Source organism: Scomber scombrus, chromosome 21, assembly GCF_963691925.1.
Source record: "Scomber scombrus chromosome 21, fScoSco1.1, whole genome shotgun sequence".
Lineage (NCBI taxonomy): Eukaryota > Metazoa > Chordata > Actinopteri > Scombriformes > Scombridae > Scomber > Scomber scombrus.
Window position 1 is genome coordinate 4,977,020 of NC_084990.1, and position 19,821 is coordinate 4,996,840.

The following is a 19,821-nucleotide window of genomic DNA, read 5'->3' on the forward strand; positions in this document are numbered from 1 at the left end:
CACAGAGTTGATGCTCCAGATGGATGACTCCTGTAATATGACTCCATCAGAAACATGTCTGGCTTGTGGGCTGAACAGCAACAAAGAAATTGCTGGTATTAAGCTGGCAGCCTCCTTGTTCTCTGTTGATAAATCGATGGGTTTATAGTCTATCCATCAGCTAAATTAAATGAGGCTAGTACAGATACCATTGAGGCTTGGAAAACTTATAGAGGGATGGCGCTAGACTGTATTCTCTAGATGATTTTTTCCCTATACTTTATATTTAAGTGTTACATAATATTATATATACTTTTATGTATATTATAGGCATTTATGATTATGTGTATTGGGTGTGTGTGTGTGTGTGTGTGTTTTCTGTATATGCTTGTGTATACTGTTTGTAAATGTATACAATTGTTTATATGTCATATGAAGCTTATATATGTGGGACTAGAGACATACTCAACATACTCACATAAATGCACATAAATAATAAAGTTGTATTATTAAAATTTTTAAAAATAGTATAAAGTCTCCAAACTCCATGTATAACAACTTATCATACGTATGGTATAAACAAACAAGATATAATGTGTTAATTAGTCAAATTTAGAGCTGCTGATAGCTCGATCTTTTTTTAGACAGAGCCATGTTAGCCGTTTCTCTCTGCTAATCTAATCTGCTAGCTCTTTCATAATTAGGAAGATATTAATCTTCTTATGCCACTCTTGGTAGGAAATTTCCCAAATGGTCAAACTACTCCTTTAAGATGCAGAGTGCATCCTCTTTACCCCTCACCTTCTCTCTGGTGACCAGCTCTCCCTCTGAAGCGATGTCTCGTATCACATCCTCCATCAGGCTGTTGATCGTATCGTGATCTGGGACCCTGTTCCCCCTCCTACCCATGAGTTCCTCATCGTCCTCCTCCATGGCCTCCACTGCCCGCACATTAGCTCCATGGACCTCTCTCAGCTGGGTGTAATAAGACTCCCTGAAGACAGTGGTACTGCCCTCTTTCGGGGCTGCGTCTCTTGTTTTGCTCTTCTGCTCTTTGGTCACGTTCACATCTGCACCCAGCACTGGAAAGTCAGAGCCAATGAATAAGCTGGACGCAATGGGCTGCAGCTGCTGCTGCTGCTCTTTTCCCGGCTCTTTCGTAAGGCTTGGTGCTGCTGTGGATGGATATCAACATGTTTATAGCATATAATGACAATTGTTCAACTTTTATTGTATGAAACTATGTTTTCATGTTTGGGTACCTGTAGTTATCTGCAATGGAGCAGTCACTCGATCTGCTGTCGGTTCAGGTTGAATCAGCGGCTTTTTAGTCATTTCCCAGTTGTCATACAGAGACATGTACTGCGCAATAGGGAGCTCTTCAGCAAAGAGCCGGAAATAGCAAGTTTTCAGCTGGTCCATGGAAGGAGAAATCAGCTGGTACTTCTTCATCACCTAAAACACATCAATAAACTTCACTGAGCAGGTGGCTTACATACAGTACAAAGGTGGAAAGTGCTAATTACTTTGTGACTGTAATGGTATAAGCTCAGTTTTTGAGTTTTATGAGATTAGAATAAATCAGAAGGCATAATACACACAACATTAATGGATAACTTTATCCAGGTCATTAGCTTGATATATTCAATCACTTTTAAAGGTTTGTTTTCATCAGTGATATCTAAACTGAAGCAACAGTTTTGAACTGTAATCAGTTAAGAAAGACACAAAATACCTTTAAACAATTTACTTACCCAACCTATTCAAATATTTGGGTTAGGGTTAAAAAAGTATGGGTTGGTCCTGTAGACATTCTTTGTAACCATAATAGATAATAAATACCATGTCATAAAGTCATAAAGCTGGTAAGTGAGCCTACTGCAAATAGTAAACTTGAACACGCCTTTAGAAGCATCAGCATTACATCAACTTTCCACACAATACCAAGTCTATGATGGGCTATGCCAACTGGCAATGTCTGACAAGGATGGCAATTTCTAAACACTTAAAATTGAGACATTTGAAGCTGTTGCATTAAATGGTTCCAAAATGTTTCAAAGCAATGTGCTGAGAACCAATACTACTTTTATATGCATGTCGATGATTGGTTTTCAGGTGTTTCATTTAAAGCTTTAGGTGATTTTTCCACACACTGTGAGGAACAAAAATGCGTTGCTGCTAAAATCTAGCTTGTATCTACTTTGACTTAAAAAGACTGGCTGGATTTTGTGAAGACTGAAGATGTAGTTTGATCCTTATATGGCAAAAGTGCCATGATTGTTTTCACTATCTATGTTAATGTTTGGATCATAACTGTGCCGGGCTAGCACCAGCCTCAACAGCAATGTCATCTTGCAACCCCTTGGCTAGCCTATGTGAAATGTGAAAAGTCTACTTTCCGTCTATCAAAGTGCGTTGGTTTACATAGAGTTTTGTGTCAAGTTAAAGAGCATCATGTCTGAATAAAGATACACTGTCCATCTCCCTACTAGCAATACGTTAAATTACTCAATACTCAATACTCAATACGCTGTAAATTAGAAACAAACACAAACCAAAATACAAATGACTCTGTCGTCTGCATATTTGTTTGTTTGACTGACCTCTAAAACCCTCTGGTACAGTTGCTGTTGGGTCAATTTCTCAGCTGGCTTGGACCCAGTCCAGACAGGGTCAACAGTAAGAACTGGGGTGGAGAACAAAGAGGAGCTGGTGGTAAACAAAGGAGGACCTAAAAAGTTCAATGCTGACACAGGGGGAGACACCAGTTGCACAGGAACACTTGGGGTACTGCTCTTCTCAGTAAGTGCCTCAGTTCTCTGTGGTGTCGCAGGCCTGCTGCCCTCTGTCGCTTTTGCTGACGTCCCAGAACTACGCCGATTTCGAGGATGGTGGATCTTATGAAACACTTCTTCCCCCTCTACAACCAGATCCCCTTTCAAAGATTCTACCAGGTCGGAAATGGTTTTGAAGCCCATAGAGGCTACAGCCAGGTTGTGGTGGTATTTCTGGCTGTAGGCTATCGCCACCTTCTTCAGGAGAACCCCATCTGGATGTTCTTTCATCATGGCCACTATATTTTCCTGAACATTCTCCATCTTCTTGCCGTCTTTTGTAGCTTTTGCTGAAGCCCCAGCTCTAGCTCGACTTCCACTGTCCATGTTGTCCTTGTGAAACACCAATTCTCCCTTCACAACCAGATGCTTATCCAGAGAGAATACCAGGTTAGCAATGGAATCGAAGCCCAAGAAGGATAAAGTCAGGTTCTCGTGGTATGTCTGGCTGTACAACACAGCCAACTTTTTTATGGGGACCCCTGATGGGTGCTCCTTCACCATGGCCACTATGTTTTCCAGAGTTTCACGGCGTTGGTCTATATAAAACACCAGCTCCCCCTTCACAACCAGATCCCTATCCAGTGATGCTACCAGGCTAGCCATGGAATCGAAGCCCAAGGTGGATAAAGTCAGGTTCTTGTGGTATGTCTGGCTGTACAACACAGCCAGCTTTTTCAGGGGGATCCCAGCTGGGTGCTCTTGCACCATGGCCACTATGTTTTGCAGAACCTTCTCCATTTTCTGTAATGCTATCAGAGGAAGAAGAGACCAGCATTAGTAGACAAATACTACAAAGCAGTTTATTATACTCTCACTAAAAACATGCATATAAGCCACTATTCATACAGATACACAGGGCAGGATCCTTTATGATATATAGAGGAGAAAAAGAGTATGGTAACTATATACTAGGCACCATGCAATAATCAATATGATGGTTTCTGACTGATAAATTGGCAGTGAAGTTCAGCCAATAACAGCTTACTACAGATATAATATATTTTGTAACAGTGATAAATGTTAGGGAAATTTCGATGAGAAGAGAAGAAATAAAAAAACTTTGTATCATTTATTGGTAAAGAATCGAAGTATTAGTATACAGGAGTCACGATAAATTTATAAAATGTTCAAGGTCTACCATTCCTACACTCCTATAAAAAAATTTAAAATCATGACGCAATAGATCCAGCATGAATAAATGACAATTTCAACGCGATTCTTCCTCATTTTCACATTAACTGCATCAACATTCATTATAAAGTGTGTACATATTCCACATTTTAAATAGTATATTACATGAGCTGAGCAGTGAAATATAAGAATTCTGATGTGTCTGACAGAGAACACAGAAATAAATATAGAAATGATGAATGAAAACTGAAAACTCTTATGTATACAGTACAGAAACATGCAAGTAAATGCACTGCAAAACACTGCAAATGTTTTATTCTTGTTTTGTTTCCTCTAGAGATGAGCTTCATTTTAAATGCTTTGGCTGACTCAGGATCTGACTGAAGGTTATTTGGGCAGTCACAATTATTTCACAACATGTACAGGTTACACACCACAGTCAGGATTTAAGACTCACACCTTTATTTAAACTTTACCTTACATAAAGCTTGGAAGTCTCACTTTTTACTAAGATTGTTTTCACTCCTAAGTTAAAATTCAGAACCATTCTTTTGACCTATTTTGTAAAAACTGTACAAGTTATGGCTACTCTGATCCCCACAGCTTTCACCTTTACCTTCTAAATTGTCATCCTTTCTAACCTGTTAGCCTACATTATTATACGTCATCACAATAACAAACAGGGATTGTTTTCTCGTCAGAAACACTCCCACTTGCCAAGAGAATCAGCTGTTTTGCAACTTTGCATACAAATGATCTAAAAACCTCAGATAATGTTTCCAATTATACCACAGAGTTAAAATAATTCATATACTCATTGAAAATAAAACATGTATAGTTTTATTCTGTTTAACACTAATCATAACTGAAGTTGCTTCACCAAAACATCTAAACAGTGATGCTGCTTAGTCGCCTTCACATAACATTCCTAACATGCACGAACGATAAAAAAAGGAACTAAGATCGGGTTAATCTTACCTTTCTTTCCCCCGCTAACATCAAAATCTGTTGTTCATCTCTCTCAGAAGCCGAACTACTGAATATGAACCGGCAAACCTTCCTGGTTTAGCTTATAAACACCCCTCCCCTCCCTCCTCCTTTCTTGCTGTGTTTCATTCTCAGCAAACACAGGCAGAAATGAAACTGAAACTAACCGGCATTTTACAGGCAGGTCTATTTCTGTGAACAGCAGCCAAACTCTCATATTCCTGGAAGTGGTTACATCAAAACACAACACACGTGCATACAAAAGCAGCTGGGTGCAGTCAAGCATTACACTACCTTACATGACCTATTTGACTTTTATCTTAAGTTTTGTTTTCATGCTCAAACGATATCTGCAGAGACACGAAGTTAGTGATACAGTATCTAGAAGATAACATGGTAATAAAAACTGTGGGGGGGGGGGGCATCGATGACAAAACAGAAGGGATAAAATAACTGGAGCAGACTGACAATCCCTGAGGAGGGGAAAGGAAAGCAACACAAGCTTTAAGTTTCCCTTTCCCAGCCCGCCCCCTCCGATTCACCTCAACCTCAACTGCTGAGTCATAAATCACGTGACCCAACACTGACCAGTCAGTGTTTTGCCTGTGAGAACAGAGTCGTACCTAAGGACACAAAACAGAGTTTGAAGTTTCTTAGCCGCAGTGAACTCCTGCATAACTGTGCGGATGCTTTTGTCAGCAAAGTCACAAGTTGTCACACAAGCCGCCACACCTGTTTTAGTAATTATCTTGTTCCTGGTCGTTAACTTGCTGTACCTGAATGATTGGCTGCATCTGATAATTGAGGCACATCCTGTTGAGTTTCATTTCCTTCTGTCTATCAGTGCCTAATCCCATCCCCCACTCTCACCCAATAAAGTTACAGCAGCCAACATTGTTGAGTTGAGTTGGCTGATGTAATACAAGTGACATAACTGAGCTTGCACCTTTAATCTAGTCAGCAGTTTATTTTTGCATCGCTTAGCTACTTCCATAGTGACTAAAAGCTACAATGCAGATTAGCCTTGAACGAAAGATGCAAAGCTTTAATGTTTTACTGTATGTAACCCTGTTCCTCAGCATCTGAAGACTTATAGTCAATGAGGTGCCTCTATTTCAAGAAAAACACAGCAAGGGTCACATGAAGTCAGTTAAAAGTTTTATATACAGTATGTGTGCATAGAAGTAAAAACACAACCATAATAGAAAAAACTAAGCGGTAAAAACATCAGCAGACTACATACCATGCATTTGTCAGGTTAGGTCTGTGTGGTGCATCAGCCAGACTTCTCTCCCCTCATAATTTGGGCGGTAGCAGCAGCTTACAGCAGGGCGAAGGTCCTCCTGATGACGAGGACAACAATGCAGTAGAGCAAGGTGATGAAGATGTACATAGGTGACAGCAGCAGAGCCTGAACGATATATATCAGTCGACTGATTTTAGCTTATCACAGATTTATTGGTATTGGCATGTATGTTGTTGTGTATGTGTCAATATTGTGATTTTTCTTTTCTTAATTCAAGTTTTATACATATGTTTTATCGGTTTTTTTAAATTTGTAGTAGATTTCTAGTATAGTTTATAATTTAAAGGTTTTTTTTTTAAATGTATTTATAGTTAGACGACAGTCAGGCTACATTTATTGTAGTTCACTGGCTTCTATAACCTGTTGAGCTCAACTGAGTCTTGTGCTGGGACTAAACTATTATTGTTCATTGTTCATTGAACTGTTGCTGTCTCCATTGTTTCCTATTAAATGTCACGTGTTTTTTTAAATAATTAAAACCTAAAACTTACATACACAGATTTCAGCATTCTGTATAAACAACAATGCACGATCATCTTTACTCAAATATAAAAGCAGTCCTCTTATAACTGCTGTGACAGTGTGTAATGGGAATTCCCCACTTGTTACATTATGTTGACATACTGTAAAAAGGAGGGAAAGAGGGAATTTGCTATATGCTTCTCGACTTGACTGCCACAAAAGACAGAGAAAACAAAGCGTGGCAGTGAACGCATCACTACAACAAACCGCTCACAAGACAGCAGCAAAACACGTTACCCACTGTGGACAAAGTACTGTTACACCATCTAAGTTACGTGCTGGCAATATTTGAACCCTCACAAACAACACTAACTCAAATAGTTGGTAACATAAGGTGGACTGGCTCTCCAGCTACCTGTTATTGTGTCAGACATTTCCCTTTCGTTGCATATGTCGAGTCTGCGTCTTCATCATACATCCTCATTGTCTGTGATGAAGGAAATAACCATGGCAATAACGTCAGTGAACCAGTGGAACCGCTGCAGCTAGCCGACCTGCTAACTATTATGATATTGTATTATTAATAATAATGTTAGTCTGTCAATAACTGGCGTTGAAATACCAGCGCCACATTATCGATATTTCGGAAGCTAATATTGCTACAGTCAAGTTCCATAAGGAGCGAGGCGATAATAAGACATGACTAATTGAATATTTATATTGTTTGGCACTGGCTAGCTAGGTACCTAGCGAACTTCTTCTTATTCTTGAGTTTACATGGCGGTAAGCAAACCAGCTTACAGGCGCATTACCGCCATCTACTGTACTGGTTATGGAAAAGTAGACAGTAAAAAACTTAAAATATCTATTATTCCTATTACTCTCAAGTAGTTAATTAGAAGATTGCGTACTTTCCATTATGTCTTTCCTAGCAGCTTTCTCTATGTATTATTGTGTTTTCCACAGAGGCGACACCAGAGATTTATGGATAGGGGGGCTAACCCTTTAATAAAGTAGTTTGTCAATTGTCCAGGTCATGTGTTTGAGGTTTATTGGGAGCAGTTACTGATTGTACAGTCTGAAAGCTGCAGGAAGGAAGGACCTGCAATATTGTTCCTTCACATACTTTGGGTGGAGTTGTCTGTCACTGAAGGAGCTCTCCAGTGCAGTCAGACTGTCCTGCATGGGGTTGGAGTCATTATTCGTCAGAGATGACAGCTTGGCCATCATTCTCCTTTCTCCCACCACCTCCACCCGGTCAAGGGGGCATCCCAGGGGCTGGATCTTGATCAGTTTATCCAATCTCTTCCTGTCCGCAGCCGAGATACTGCTGCCCCACTAAACCACTCCATACAAGATGGCTGATATACCACCAGACGGACTTAATTACTGTGGTGTGTCGGGGACAGCACAACATGCTCTGTTTTCTGACATACGTGAAGATAAAATGTGTTCCAAATCAGCACAGATGTTGTCTTATACACAGTGATTAGTGCTACTGTTCTTAACTAACAACAATGTTTCTAGTAATTTACAGATTGCCATATTAGAAGAAGGTATTTTGAGTATATAGTATTAGTTACAACCCTATTGTATGACCACAAGGTAGCAGGTGTGGTATTGAAAGTGTGTTCTGTTAAAAATAAAAGGTGTTTCTTTATAGTTGAGAGATAAATGGTGCATAGGGGCTGCTATACAATTTGCCATACCGTAACTTTTTTTTTAATCACTTGATAAATATCCTATCACGCTAACATGCTGACAACAAAAATGAAGTTGATGAATTTTGCAGATATATTCAGTGAAGTAACATGCAAAGTGCACAGAAGTAAACTTAATAGAAGAGCTGTGGAAACCCTGACATGACAAATAAACCCAAGCAGGGTTTATTTGCTTTCCAGGTGTGATTGAAAGGGAACACTGCATCTTTGTGTTTCTGTCTTGATCTGTAAATTACATGAAATTCATAACAGATATTCCAAGATGCCCAACGTTTCATACACTCAACAGTTTTAGTAATTCTTTCACTTTTCCTCTAGCACCACCAGGTGGTCAAAGCTTTCACTTATGATGTGCCATGTCTCAACATCTACTCCATACATTGACACAAAATTTGACCTTAATTTTTTCTAATTTGGATAATGACTGACAGCATTTTCCACTAATGAAGACTGAAAATAAAAAGTATTTCAAATGCAAACGTCGCTTTAAGTTCCTGGAAAAGGCAGACAATAAAATAAAAATAAAAATCAGAAAACAAAATAGAAAAATCATTACATATATTTTTACACCATTTGTAGATGATTAAAATATAAACCCCCAAGCCAAGATTTGTAATTTTGTAATTTTTATTTTTATTTGAACAGGGACAGTGCGCAATAAAACATTAACCCTGTATAAAACAAGGAGAGATGCATTGCACCAGGTTTTAGCAAGTTGCTATTTTCCGCCCATAGTCCCTGGGCAGGTTGATGGAACATACAATAAATAGATTAATTAACGTGTTGGGAAAATGTGAAAAAATGTATCAAACCAAACTGAACTAAATCTAAATATTTTACAACTGGGATTGTTTACTATGTTTTTTGCATGAACCTGATTGGCCAATCCGACTCAAATTTTAAATTTTGAACAAATATCAATTGAATACATTGGTCATATTATTTAAGTTAATAGCCAATTAAATTAAACCAAGTAAAACAGTTTGTTTATGAGAAAGTTATACAATAAAGAATGAATAAGAAATACAATTGGAAGTAAGGCAGTTAATTGACAGCATCCTGAATTTCTTCTGAACCAAACCAAACTTTTAAGTGATCCACAACGACCAACAGAATCTCTGCATTTTTCATTCTTGGTTGTGTTCACATAGTTTAATCCCATGGAAACTTGTATTTGAAATCTTTCATTCTGTCTTTGTAAACGGCATCAAAGTGCTTCACTTCTGCCACTGTTAGTTGGTTTTTCCAGTCTCCGGCGATTCCTGAAACACAATGTGCGAGAAAAAACAGAAATAATTTGAAGAAATTGTACATCAGTACAGTGTAAAATGTGCCTTGGGTATATGTATAACTTGGGTAAGTATTCCTATGGAGGCTCAATATTTAGGTTAAATAATGTTTGGACCTATCAAAAAGGCCCCACAGTTGGTATCAGGCTGTGTCTTTATGTACTGGGCCCAATGACAAGTGACACAATTCTCTAGACTTGACCTAACTTACCTTGAAGCTGCCTCTCAGTCCTACTCTAACCCAAGCAAAAAGCATACATACATTGTATCTGTACAGGGAAAACTATGATGGCTGACCCAACAAGCTTAATAGGCAACTTCATCTGAATGCCATAGCCCTTGTCCAACCATCATCACTGTATAACTGATTCGACTAGTCTTACTAGCAACCCCTCTGGTATAAAAAGGTACATCTCTACTGTGAAGGTATTATTTATTGAAACATACCTTTTCTGAGAAATTCCGACTTTGTCTGGTCCATGAATCCACGAGGAACTTGAGAGTAGTTTGACATTTTGTTCTGCTTCATGTTCTTGAACACACATCGATCTGCAATCTTCTCGATGACCTGAGCGTCCAGAGATTTCTCCAAGAACTGAGACATTCTGGCCACAGATTCCTTCAGGTCCTGCAGCACAGAGACACACAGCTCATCTCATATTCCTGCAGTGATTCTCACATTATGGCTGTGTCTTCTTGTGAAGCTAAAAATGTTTTGAAGACATTTTATTGGCAGTTTTTAAAGTTTTAATAATGTTGAATCTCACCGTTATCATTTCTTCATAGGAGATGTACATTATTCGCTCTTTATCTTCAGCATTCAGCCAGCCCTTTACATGATCAAACCATGAGCCAAACATAACTAGATGGGAAAGAAAATTTTAAAAAATATTTCATAATTATGGTCCCATTATGTTTATTAAAATACATTTCAGTGCATTGTGTTGTAAATAAATACTGTATATGGCAAAGAAACAACAATGACAATAACCTTTTCCATCAAGGAACTTGTGGAGGAACTCGCTCTGTGTGCCTTGGTCGCCCACAAAGGAGATCATTCCATAATAATGGAAGGACGATGTAAACACGTCTTTGGGGTTCCTCATGACATAGATGACCTGCAGTGATGATATGACGTCTGTGAATCAGTTGATTATTTCTATAGCACCAGAAGTAAAATGTGTCCACATCGAAAAATATTTATACATTTATTTTTAACCATATGTACACTAATGACATGTCTTCATCTACTAACATTTCATGATGCTCTTAGACATGCAGCCAACAGTTTTTGAGTTTCATTTTGAGTTTTGGGTTTTGGATGAGCAGGGCTGTGTGTTTGTTGTTGGGTCTCACCAGCTAACTATATGTTTCAAGACTCTAACAAAGGGAGTCCTTAAGAAACTCAACTCCCAACAGTCCTTGGTTGTTCACACCCAGTTCACACTCTCTATCTTTCTCCATTACTGTTGTCTGGTATTATACAGTAAAAAACATCAATCTGCTACACTTTAAATTGCTATGTACATGCCATTTATGTGTAATAAGCTGTTGTCTTGTCATAGCATGACAACACAGGTCAACCTGATAAGAGCAGTTCTAATGAGGTCTTCTTTCATTCACATAAGTGTGGTCCTTAAACTGGTACCAATATAATAATTACATCTGTATGTGCTTTTTTACTTAATGACATCAATGGCTGCCACGGCTTAAACCTGCAAGGTGTCACTAAGGAGCTTATTTACCGCCAATTTGAGGGCCCTCATGATCCATGACACATACAATACCATTTACCTTTGGCTTAACGTCAAAGAAGGATGGTGGCATCATGTTGTACTGGAAGTGTGTAGCAAACATGCGTGGAGATGGCCTCTCTTCATGTTTATGGGTACGGGACTGTCCCACCTCCAGCCAGGGAACACGGTCCCAGTTAGGAAGAGTCTCAACAGAAGCTGGATCTCCTCCACTCATGATCAGAGGGACAATCTCCTGCATCCAAGTCGTACCTGAGCGAAGGACACGAGAGGTTGTCTGAAATCTGGAGTTACACTAATGACTTATGCAGAACGAACAATTGTAATCATTTATCTTTGTGAAAGGAATTCCAACAATGTTTACTGCAACTCAGGGCTGTCCCCTTCTCTTTTTCTGGTGTTTTGTATCTCACTAAGAAACATTTACCTAATTACTGCAGACCTCAATAGATAAGAGATGCATCCATGAGTGGCCACGGAGGAGTCATAAATAGCACTGATCATTTGGACATGACAAAGGACTTGTGAAGATAGCTTGACGGCACTGGAACAGTCATTATCTTTAGAGCCTTTAGATACTTCAGTGAGGACTTGACCTGGCCTGTGTATTGCCTTATGCTTATGTAAGCCTTATGCTTATGTAACATTGTGTAGCATATTCAGCTGACCTTCATACTTGTTTTTAACTTCTTGATTGTTTTTACTTGTCTTTTTAAAGTATCTTATACTCTTTTTAATAGAAAAAACTGTTGAATGTCCATTTCACTGAGTGCCAGCTGAATGTGAGATGGTGTTTCAGCCTGTGCTGGCCCAGCTAAAGTGCCATGTGTACCTGCGCTTTCTTATGTGTAATGAGCTTTCATATTTTTGGGTGTTAACTGTGATAACCTGTATGTATCTTTTAATTTCCATTTGAGTGTTTTTAATTAATGTCAATAAAGTATTAGTAAAGTAGTAGTTTTAAGAATCTTCTATTTTTATTTTTATTTTTTTATTGTAATATTGAAAATGTTCTACTGAATGAATAGTCCATGTAAATTAATGTATGTGTAAATACTATTCGTTTACACTATTCTCAGAGAGAGACAGATATCTTAAAACCTTACCTGTATGAATGAAATAACAGCAAAGCAGCAGCATTTTATAACAGAGGCAACTGTCTTGCCTGACAATGGCAACCCCACATTCTACATGTAAAAGTAAATACTCACCTGACTTGGGATATGTGACAATGAGAATATCATCCGGGCGAAAAGTAAACTCCTCATAGTATTTAAGGCTCTCTGGAGGGTGCACTTTTGTAGGCAAATAGACCCCCTTGTACAATGTATAGTACTCTGCCTCAGTCATGTTTAAAGTCGTGCAAATGTAGAACTCTCAGCAGCGGGACACGGGTGGCACAGCCAGCTGTATGTGGACTGGTGGACTTTGTGTCTATTTAATGACGTTAGCCCAGTGTTGGGACTTGGTAGGAGCAGGTTTGGTTAGTAATTATGTAGATGGATGTCCCAGACAGGAATATGTCAATAAATATTAGCAATTTCAGCACAGTCCTCAGGTAAACTTCTATGTTGACAGAAGCAGTTAACATTAACAATGAAATGTTGTTACAGCTGGTGAAAACTGTAATTTCCTATCTCACACGAATGCAGCAGTAAATCACTCTTATGTCGCCTGTGTTCAACTGTATCTCAACTGCACGATATCCCCTTGAAACACCATTAAAAATGAACAAAATGCAGTGTCACTGTGTGGTAACACATGGGGGGGGGGGAGGGTGGAGAACATGAGAAGACATATGGAGGTTCAGATTAGATAAATAGAGGAAATGTTAACGGCCACTGCAAAGATGATGGTCCTGAAGGAGAGGGAGTCCTTTATCAGGTAATCCTGCATTGTGACATTATAGAAAGTGATGCCTCCCTAAATGGAATTAGCATCATATGTGTTCATTAAGAGAGATGATACTGTCCCAGCATTGTGTTGATCTCCTGCAGTCTGGATGGAAACTGTGTCCACTGCTGCTGAGTCTCCAACATCATCATCGTCACCCTGTTGGCTCCTGGTCATAAAGAAGTGAGTCAGAGCTTGACTTGGGGTGACTCTCCATTGAGGATTCACACACAGCATCTTCTTCAGTAGGGAGATAAACGCTGTCCTCTCCTCTATCTTCTCCTCCTCTGGGTGCAGCTGCATTTGGAAGTGGTTCAGGTGAATCTGCATCTTTACTCCCAGTGTTGCTGTTAATTCAGTGTTTGTTTGTACTTGTACAGTAAAGTGAGGACCACCTACCATCACGAGGTCATCCAGCCTGATGAACCTGGACCTGCCGCTGTGGTTCTGTGGCGGGAAGCCAGTCGCAGCCTTGTACTCATCAGCCGTCTGAAACAACAGAGAACATATGTGAGGTACTTTTTCATTGTTTCTATATAAGTGGAACAAAATCATATAATGGATAGCCCCTTGAGATGGACCATCTCGTTTTCAACGGGGTCCAACACAAAACATATACCACAACACAACAACACAATCACACACAGCATGCATAAGGCTCCCAACCACCAACTAACCCACACATCACTCCTGCAAACCCACAGCACCCACACAAAATGAGCAAGAACAAACACCACAGAACATACAATGCAATGCCAATCATAATGACATTAACACCAACAACAATTACAATAGTAATAACAAGAATAATAGTAGTTAGAGTAATAAGAGTAGTAATACTAAACAATATTATCAATCTTAATATATACAACATGATACAATATCAAATGTCACCATATAACAAACACACCACCAGTAATAATAATGTACTATGAGTATTAATAATAATAATAATAATAATAATAATAGTAATATTCATCGTTATACCATACATTATACATAAATACATATAATAGCAATGTTAATAATAGATGTAAAGAGGACATTATCATTAAAAGCAATTGCATGATTTTTTGAGAAAGTAAAATAGTGAATTCTTAAAGATGCAAAATGAATTGATTATTCGTATATTGTTGGATAGAATGTTCCAGTCCGATGGAGCTTTAAATTTAAAAGCATGTCTACTGAATTCTTTATTTGTTTTAGGAACAAAGAAAAAATGGTTGCTGGGTGTGTCTGAGAGGATATGGAGATGTGAATGGGATTAAATATTGTTTTAAATAAGCGGAATACATTTAAAAATAAATTGAAGCCAACAAGAGTAATGTCTTCTTGTGTTGAGTGGTAACCAGTTCAAAGATTCATACATGGAGCAGTGATGTGTTTGATATGGGCACCTTAAGATAAACCTGCAGAGACTATTGTAGATAGCATTGAGGGGTTGAAGATGTGTTTCAAAAGTATTCTGATAAACAATGTCAGCATAGTCCAAAATAGGTAGTAGCAACTGAGTAACAATTCTTTTTCTGACCTGAAGGGTGAAACAGTTAATGGAACGGTAGAGTATTGCTAGATTACAGCTTAGTTTGTTTGTGATGGATTCTATGTGATGTTTAAAAGAAAGCAATGGGTCAATCCAGAGGCCAAGATATTTAAAGGCGGTAACTTGATCAAGTGGTGAGCCATCAATGGAAGAAATGATCAGATCTGAGACATCACTAAGCTATGATCTGGTGCCAAACAACATGCTACATGATTTATTTTTATTCAAAATTAGTTTATTCGATGATAACCATTTCTGAACTGAGGCAAACTCGTGAGGCAAAAATCACATCAGCCAGCAAGATACACCATAGTTCTGTTTGTGTTTGGATACTAAGCTGGTATGGGTATGTATGGCTGAAGGTCTCCACCTGCTGTCTTTAATATGTATTGCATCTGTGGTGGGGAGGTGGGAGTGACAAATCTTGGAGACAGGTGGGTTAACTGAATGGTGAACCACCCAATCAAGCTTTATTTTCTTCTTAAAGATATCCATTAGTACCAGCATGAGCACTTAAAAGCATTCATATATACACAATATTAGCACATAAACACAAACAAACCAGCTCATCTCACTGGATTGAAAATCAAGTACACACAGAGTAGAAACTACATTTTCATTCTTTCAACAGGTTAATCACAATACTTTGAATTCGAAGGAAACTTTTTTTTTCTTTCTTCATACAAAGAAATAGTCATTCTGTATAAAGATAAATCCTTGTGTGATGACATGCTAAAATATATTTATCTGTGCTTTCCCATGTTTAATTATAAGAAGATGGTTATGAAAGTAGCTTGTATTAAAGTATTCTTCACACACATTAATTTGTCATGTTATAACTCAGCCTCATGTAGCATTGTGCTACAAGTTGCCTCTCTGAGATAGAATTCAGAGCATCAAGACATTAGCCTGAATGATACAATACTAATATATAACGTGCATGCTGCATGAGGTAGAGTACCTTTATTCCTGCAAGATGATTCTTAGCAATTCAAGATATTTGAATGCATGCAATGGTGGATTTCTAAAAAGTAGTTCAAGACCCAAAGAAACAATTAATAGGGAAAAAGTTGAGATTTAATGTGAATTTCACATCAGGTAGAAAACAATGGTTAACATTTATTGAAAAATATTCAAAATCTACTCGTGAGACACAAAGGAAACAGAATAAGCATGAAGCAAAACTCAATAGGTCAAGACCACATTTGGTGCGTCACACAGAGTTAAAAAAAAAAAAAAAAAGAAGCTTTCCATGCAACTCTTCTTCACCATCACCCTTTACATACACCACACCTGTACAGCCCACATCACCCAGGATGTGGTAGCTCACTTTTCTGCATACAAAACCCAAACTTGTTTTAAAAAATGAAATGAAAAGCAGAAGCAAGAAGTAAGACTCTGGATTGAGCTGCTGACTCAAACAATACTGGCAATAATTAATAATTGGCCCTAATATTATCATCAACATTGCACCAACTCTTAGCATTACAGAATTCCCCTGAAGTCCAAAGTGCTGTCAGATGTAACTAGGTAGAGAGAATGTAGAGCTCTCTGCTGAGGACAGACATGAACAGGCCTGTTAGGTCTAAACTTTCATGGGTTGGACGTCTTTTTTAAACTGTGGGAACACACAGAAAACAGATTTAATTAAAACGTGATGTGTCAGCCACTAAAACATAAGCATCATTATTCAGTCTGCTTAATACTTACTCGTTTGCATCTCAGAATCAGCATTCCGATGGTGAAGCAAGATATGATGGTGAATTCAGTCACACACAAGGTAATGAAGGTGAGATCCAAGAAGTGGAACCTGCAGTGTTCCTGGGGATCTTTCTCTGTGAGGAACAAAAGCAGCAGAATAAATATAAAGTTAAATCAGAACTGATGAATGGACTTTATCTTTTACCAAACTCAAATGACTGATTCTTTTCACCTGTGACAATGATAACGGTGCCATTGCTGGAGAGCTCTCCTCTTTTACTTGATTCGAAGTAGGTCCATCTGCAGAAATACAAGTTTGTGTCCTCCGGTCCTCGTACAGACAGTGACATGGTGAACTCAAGGCTCCCCGCTGGCTGTTTCTTCCGAGTTACTTGAATTCGATCTTTAAATTCTTCAATTGTGGTATTCTTGTTGATTTGTCCGTCTCGTAGGGACAGGAACATAATGTTCCCTAAGTTAGGGAATCGCCTTGCCAGGTAGAGCCCCTTTGGGTCTGGCAATGTTGTGGAGCATGTTATCTCAACTGAGGAGTTGACTCTTACCACAGAGATGGTCGAAGGATTTTGAGAAGCTGTCAGGGATGGAGACAGATGCATTTTTATTCATTTGCACACCTGAAGTGCAGTTATGTAAATCAACTTATGGATGTTAGAAACATCTCCATGTCATGAAGCAGATAGATAGATAGATAGATAGATAGATAGATAGATAGATAGATAGATAGATAGATAGATAGATAGATAGATAGATAGATAGATAGATAGATAGATAGATAGATAGATAGATAGATAGATAGATAGATAGATAGATAGATAGATAGACGAACAAATAGTCAAATAGAGCAACATATTTAGAAATCAATATTATCCATCCTTCAGCAATGTTAACCAAAAGTCAAGTCTAAACCAGTTCATCTTGGTGGTGTGCAGACTGGCTGCACGATTTGATGAAAAATTCATATTGCCATTATTGTGGAAAAAATTGTGATTACGATTGCGATATGATAAACAAAATGATATCATGGTTGAATCCACCATGTAACAGAGGTCGCTTTTTTTTTTTGACCACCAGTTCACTGTTGTCCCGCCGGTTAGCTTTCATTTCCACCTGGTCTGTGGTCTGCACACCAGCAAGTCATGTGACCATGCACTGCACAAGCTTCTCTGACTACACAGAGACTGAGAGCAGTCTGTGAAGTATATCCGCTCATAGTGCTTAGATGACCATTTGTGCACATTTATATTAAATTCAATTTAAATGTCTCTTTTGAAATTATGTAACTGTACAGGCTGACATCATGATTGCATTGCGATTAGATTAATCATGCAGCACTACTGGTTTTATATTATTCTTAATGATTTCACAAACATCAAGAATGTAACAATGTGTCCGTGAAACTTCATATTCACAGTATGAATTGTGGTTTATTTTGTAGTACTCTTGACAGGTTAGCTGTTGATTGCAATGCCAATTGATAAACATGCATTTTGCTGTATCTTGTTCATACAAACACAGCAGCAACATGTCCACAGGTAGAAGATGGACAGTGTTGTCTGTACGACTGATTTAATGAGACACAAATAAGACAAAACTGCTAATAACCAGAATATTACTACAACTTTCACAGTGTTGATGCAAAGGGCTCAAACATCTTGGATTTTGAGGTTTGCTGCTAGTGGGGACTTTCCGAGTCAGAGATCCGACTTCAGGGGGTGTTGGTCATTTGGAAATACTGACTCTGAGTACAACTGGAACGCACCAATAAATCCTTTATTTTAAGTCAAAGATCTGAGTAATTCTTTCATCATGCTTTCAGAGAAACTGCTAAGAAAACAAAAACAGGCTGCAAACAAGCATAAAAAAATGATTCAGACTGAGCTTCATTTTTTATGTTCTTTAAACTCAAACCTATTCCTTCTTTCTCTCTTTTACAAACACACAGACATTAACACTCACCTGTCCAGGTGTTGAGTGTCACCTCTGCTGGCAGGCATAGTAATCCCAACACGCAGCTCCACCAGTGGGCTCTCATCCTGCAAGCTGCGCTGCAGGTGAACTACTGCAGACTCAGCCCAAAACCAGGCAGCAGATGTGGCAGAAAGGAAAGAGATGTGGTAGAAAAGAAATGCGAAACTGACACTTGTGAAGAAGAAGTGGTAGAAAAGTATAACCGCAAAGTTTTTATCAGAGTAGAAGTCATTTCCTGTATTCTGTGGCCTTTTAACAGGTGTTTTGGCACTTTGGTCTGACTATACAGTGAAAAAAATGATGGGTACATTTTATAATTACATCCAGAGGACGCGTTTGGACCCAGATCACATGTTAGAAGATATTAAAAAGCTAAGTATAGAAATGTATGAATCTATATGTCACAGCTGTGACATATGGATTCATTTAATAATTAGACTAATATCCAGGCAAGATAGTCATTCGCAAATTCCGATTTTTTTTTGGGTGGTCTATGCCTTTACAAATAAATGACAATGAATTTGAGGGTCCATTGTTGATTTACAGTTTGAAAGTGAGCCTAGCATAAGATGGTTCACCTGGGAATATTATGATATTAAGTTATCACATTTTCTAATGAGTGATGCTCTCCTGACTTTATTGGTCATACAGGACACCTTGACTGAAATGTTTCTTATTGACAAATTATTCTAAACTGTCACATCCCTTTCATCTCTCACCACAGCAAAGGATCTCTGCACTGTCCCTGCATCCTGCACCTGTCTCTGACTCACTCTCATGCACCTAGATGTCAGGAGAGGTGGTGGAGTGATCATTATTTAGTGAGTAATATCTATTCTTTCCCATTTATAATCCGAACAAATTATACTGAATGTAAATACAACTGACTATAAACCAGTATACCAGTCTGTGAAACTGGAAATTTACCCAAAGCCCTCAGAAGCAGACCAAAGATTACTCCTTAAAAAGTAGAATATTTGTCAGTTTTATGAGCCAGTTTATAAATGAGGCAGCCAGGCTTTTATTAGTCAGCTCCTGTCCATCAGAGACTCAGGTGTAGTTAGTTGAAGTTAACTGATAACTACCAGTGATGACTCACTTTACTCTTATTTGAAAAAAAGCCTTTATGTTCATGTTGTCTGGGGAAGCAAACATCAAACCAAGAGACTGTCAGCCAGAAACAGACCAGTCCTCCCTACAGTAACAATCAAATAAAAACTAACCACCTC

The 19,821-nt window shown here is 38.4% G+C and overlaps 2 protein-coding genes across 4 annotated transcripts in view; both read right to left on the minus strand.

Annotated features, from left to right (window-relative positions):
* wu:fj29h11 (uncharacterized) overlaps nt 1-7,396 on the minus strand; it is a 42,637-nt gene extending 35,241 nt beyond the window's left edge. For 2 of the 3 annotated variants that reach the window (XM_062442907.1, XM_062442906.1), the window contains exons 1-5: nt 7,118-7,396; nt 6,178-6,277; nt 2,583-3,565; nt 1,242-1,434; nt 781-1,154 (exon numbers count right to left, since the gene is read on the minus strand). In XM_062442907.1, coding sequence (XP_062298891.1) covers nt 781-1,154; nt 1,242-1,434; nt 2,583-3,565; nt 6,178-6,184 — 1,557 coding nt within the window. In that variant the 5' untranslated portion in view covers nt 6,185-6,277; nt 7,118-7,396. Of the gene's footprint in view, nt 1-780; nt 1,155-1,241; nt 1,453-2,582; nt 3,566-6,177; nt 6,278-7,117 lie in introns of those variants that run through there. The other variant, XM_062442908.1, reaches the window with a different exon arrangement.
* Nucleotides 7,397-9,038: 1,642 nt separating this feature from the next.
* Nucleotides 9,039-12,853, minus strand: LOC134003339 (sulfotransferase 2B1-like). Its single transcript, XM_062442501.1, has 6 exons — nt 12,678-12,853; nt 11,507-11,718; nt 10,704-10,830; nt 10,480-10,574; nt 10,160-10,340; nt 9,039-9,685 (listed from the first exon to the last, which is right to left on the minus strand). Exons 1-6 carry the CDS (start codon nt 12,814-12,816, stop codon nt 9,576-9,578), a joined length of 864 nt encoding a protein of 287 aa, XP_062298485.1. The 5' UTR covers nt 12,817-12,853; the 3' UTR covers nt 9,039-9,575.
* Nucleotides 12,854-19,821: the final 6,968 nt, after the last annotated feature.

Bases quoted from the DNA above. Each gene is read 5' to 3' on its own strand.
- LOC134003339 (XM_062442501.1), bottom strand. From the start codon at position 12,816: ATGACTGAGGCAGAGTACTATACATTGTACAAGGGGGTCTATTTGCCT. The intron at 10,831-11,506 runs GTAAATGGTATT...TCATCACTGCAG, and splicing joins TCTTTGACGTTAAGCCAAAG to GTCATCTATGTCATGAGGAA. The intron at 10,341-10,479 runs GTGAGATTCAAC...TCTGTGCTGCAG, and splicing joins CCTATGAAGAAATGATAACG to GACCTGAAGGAATCTGTGGC.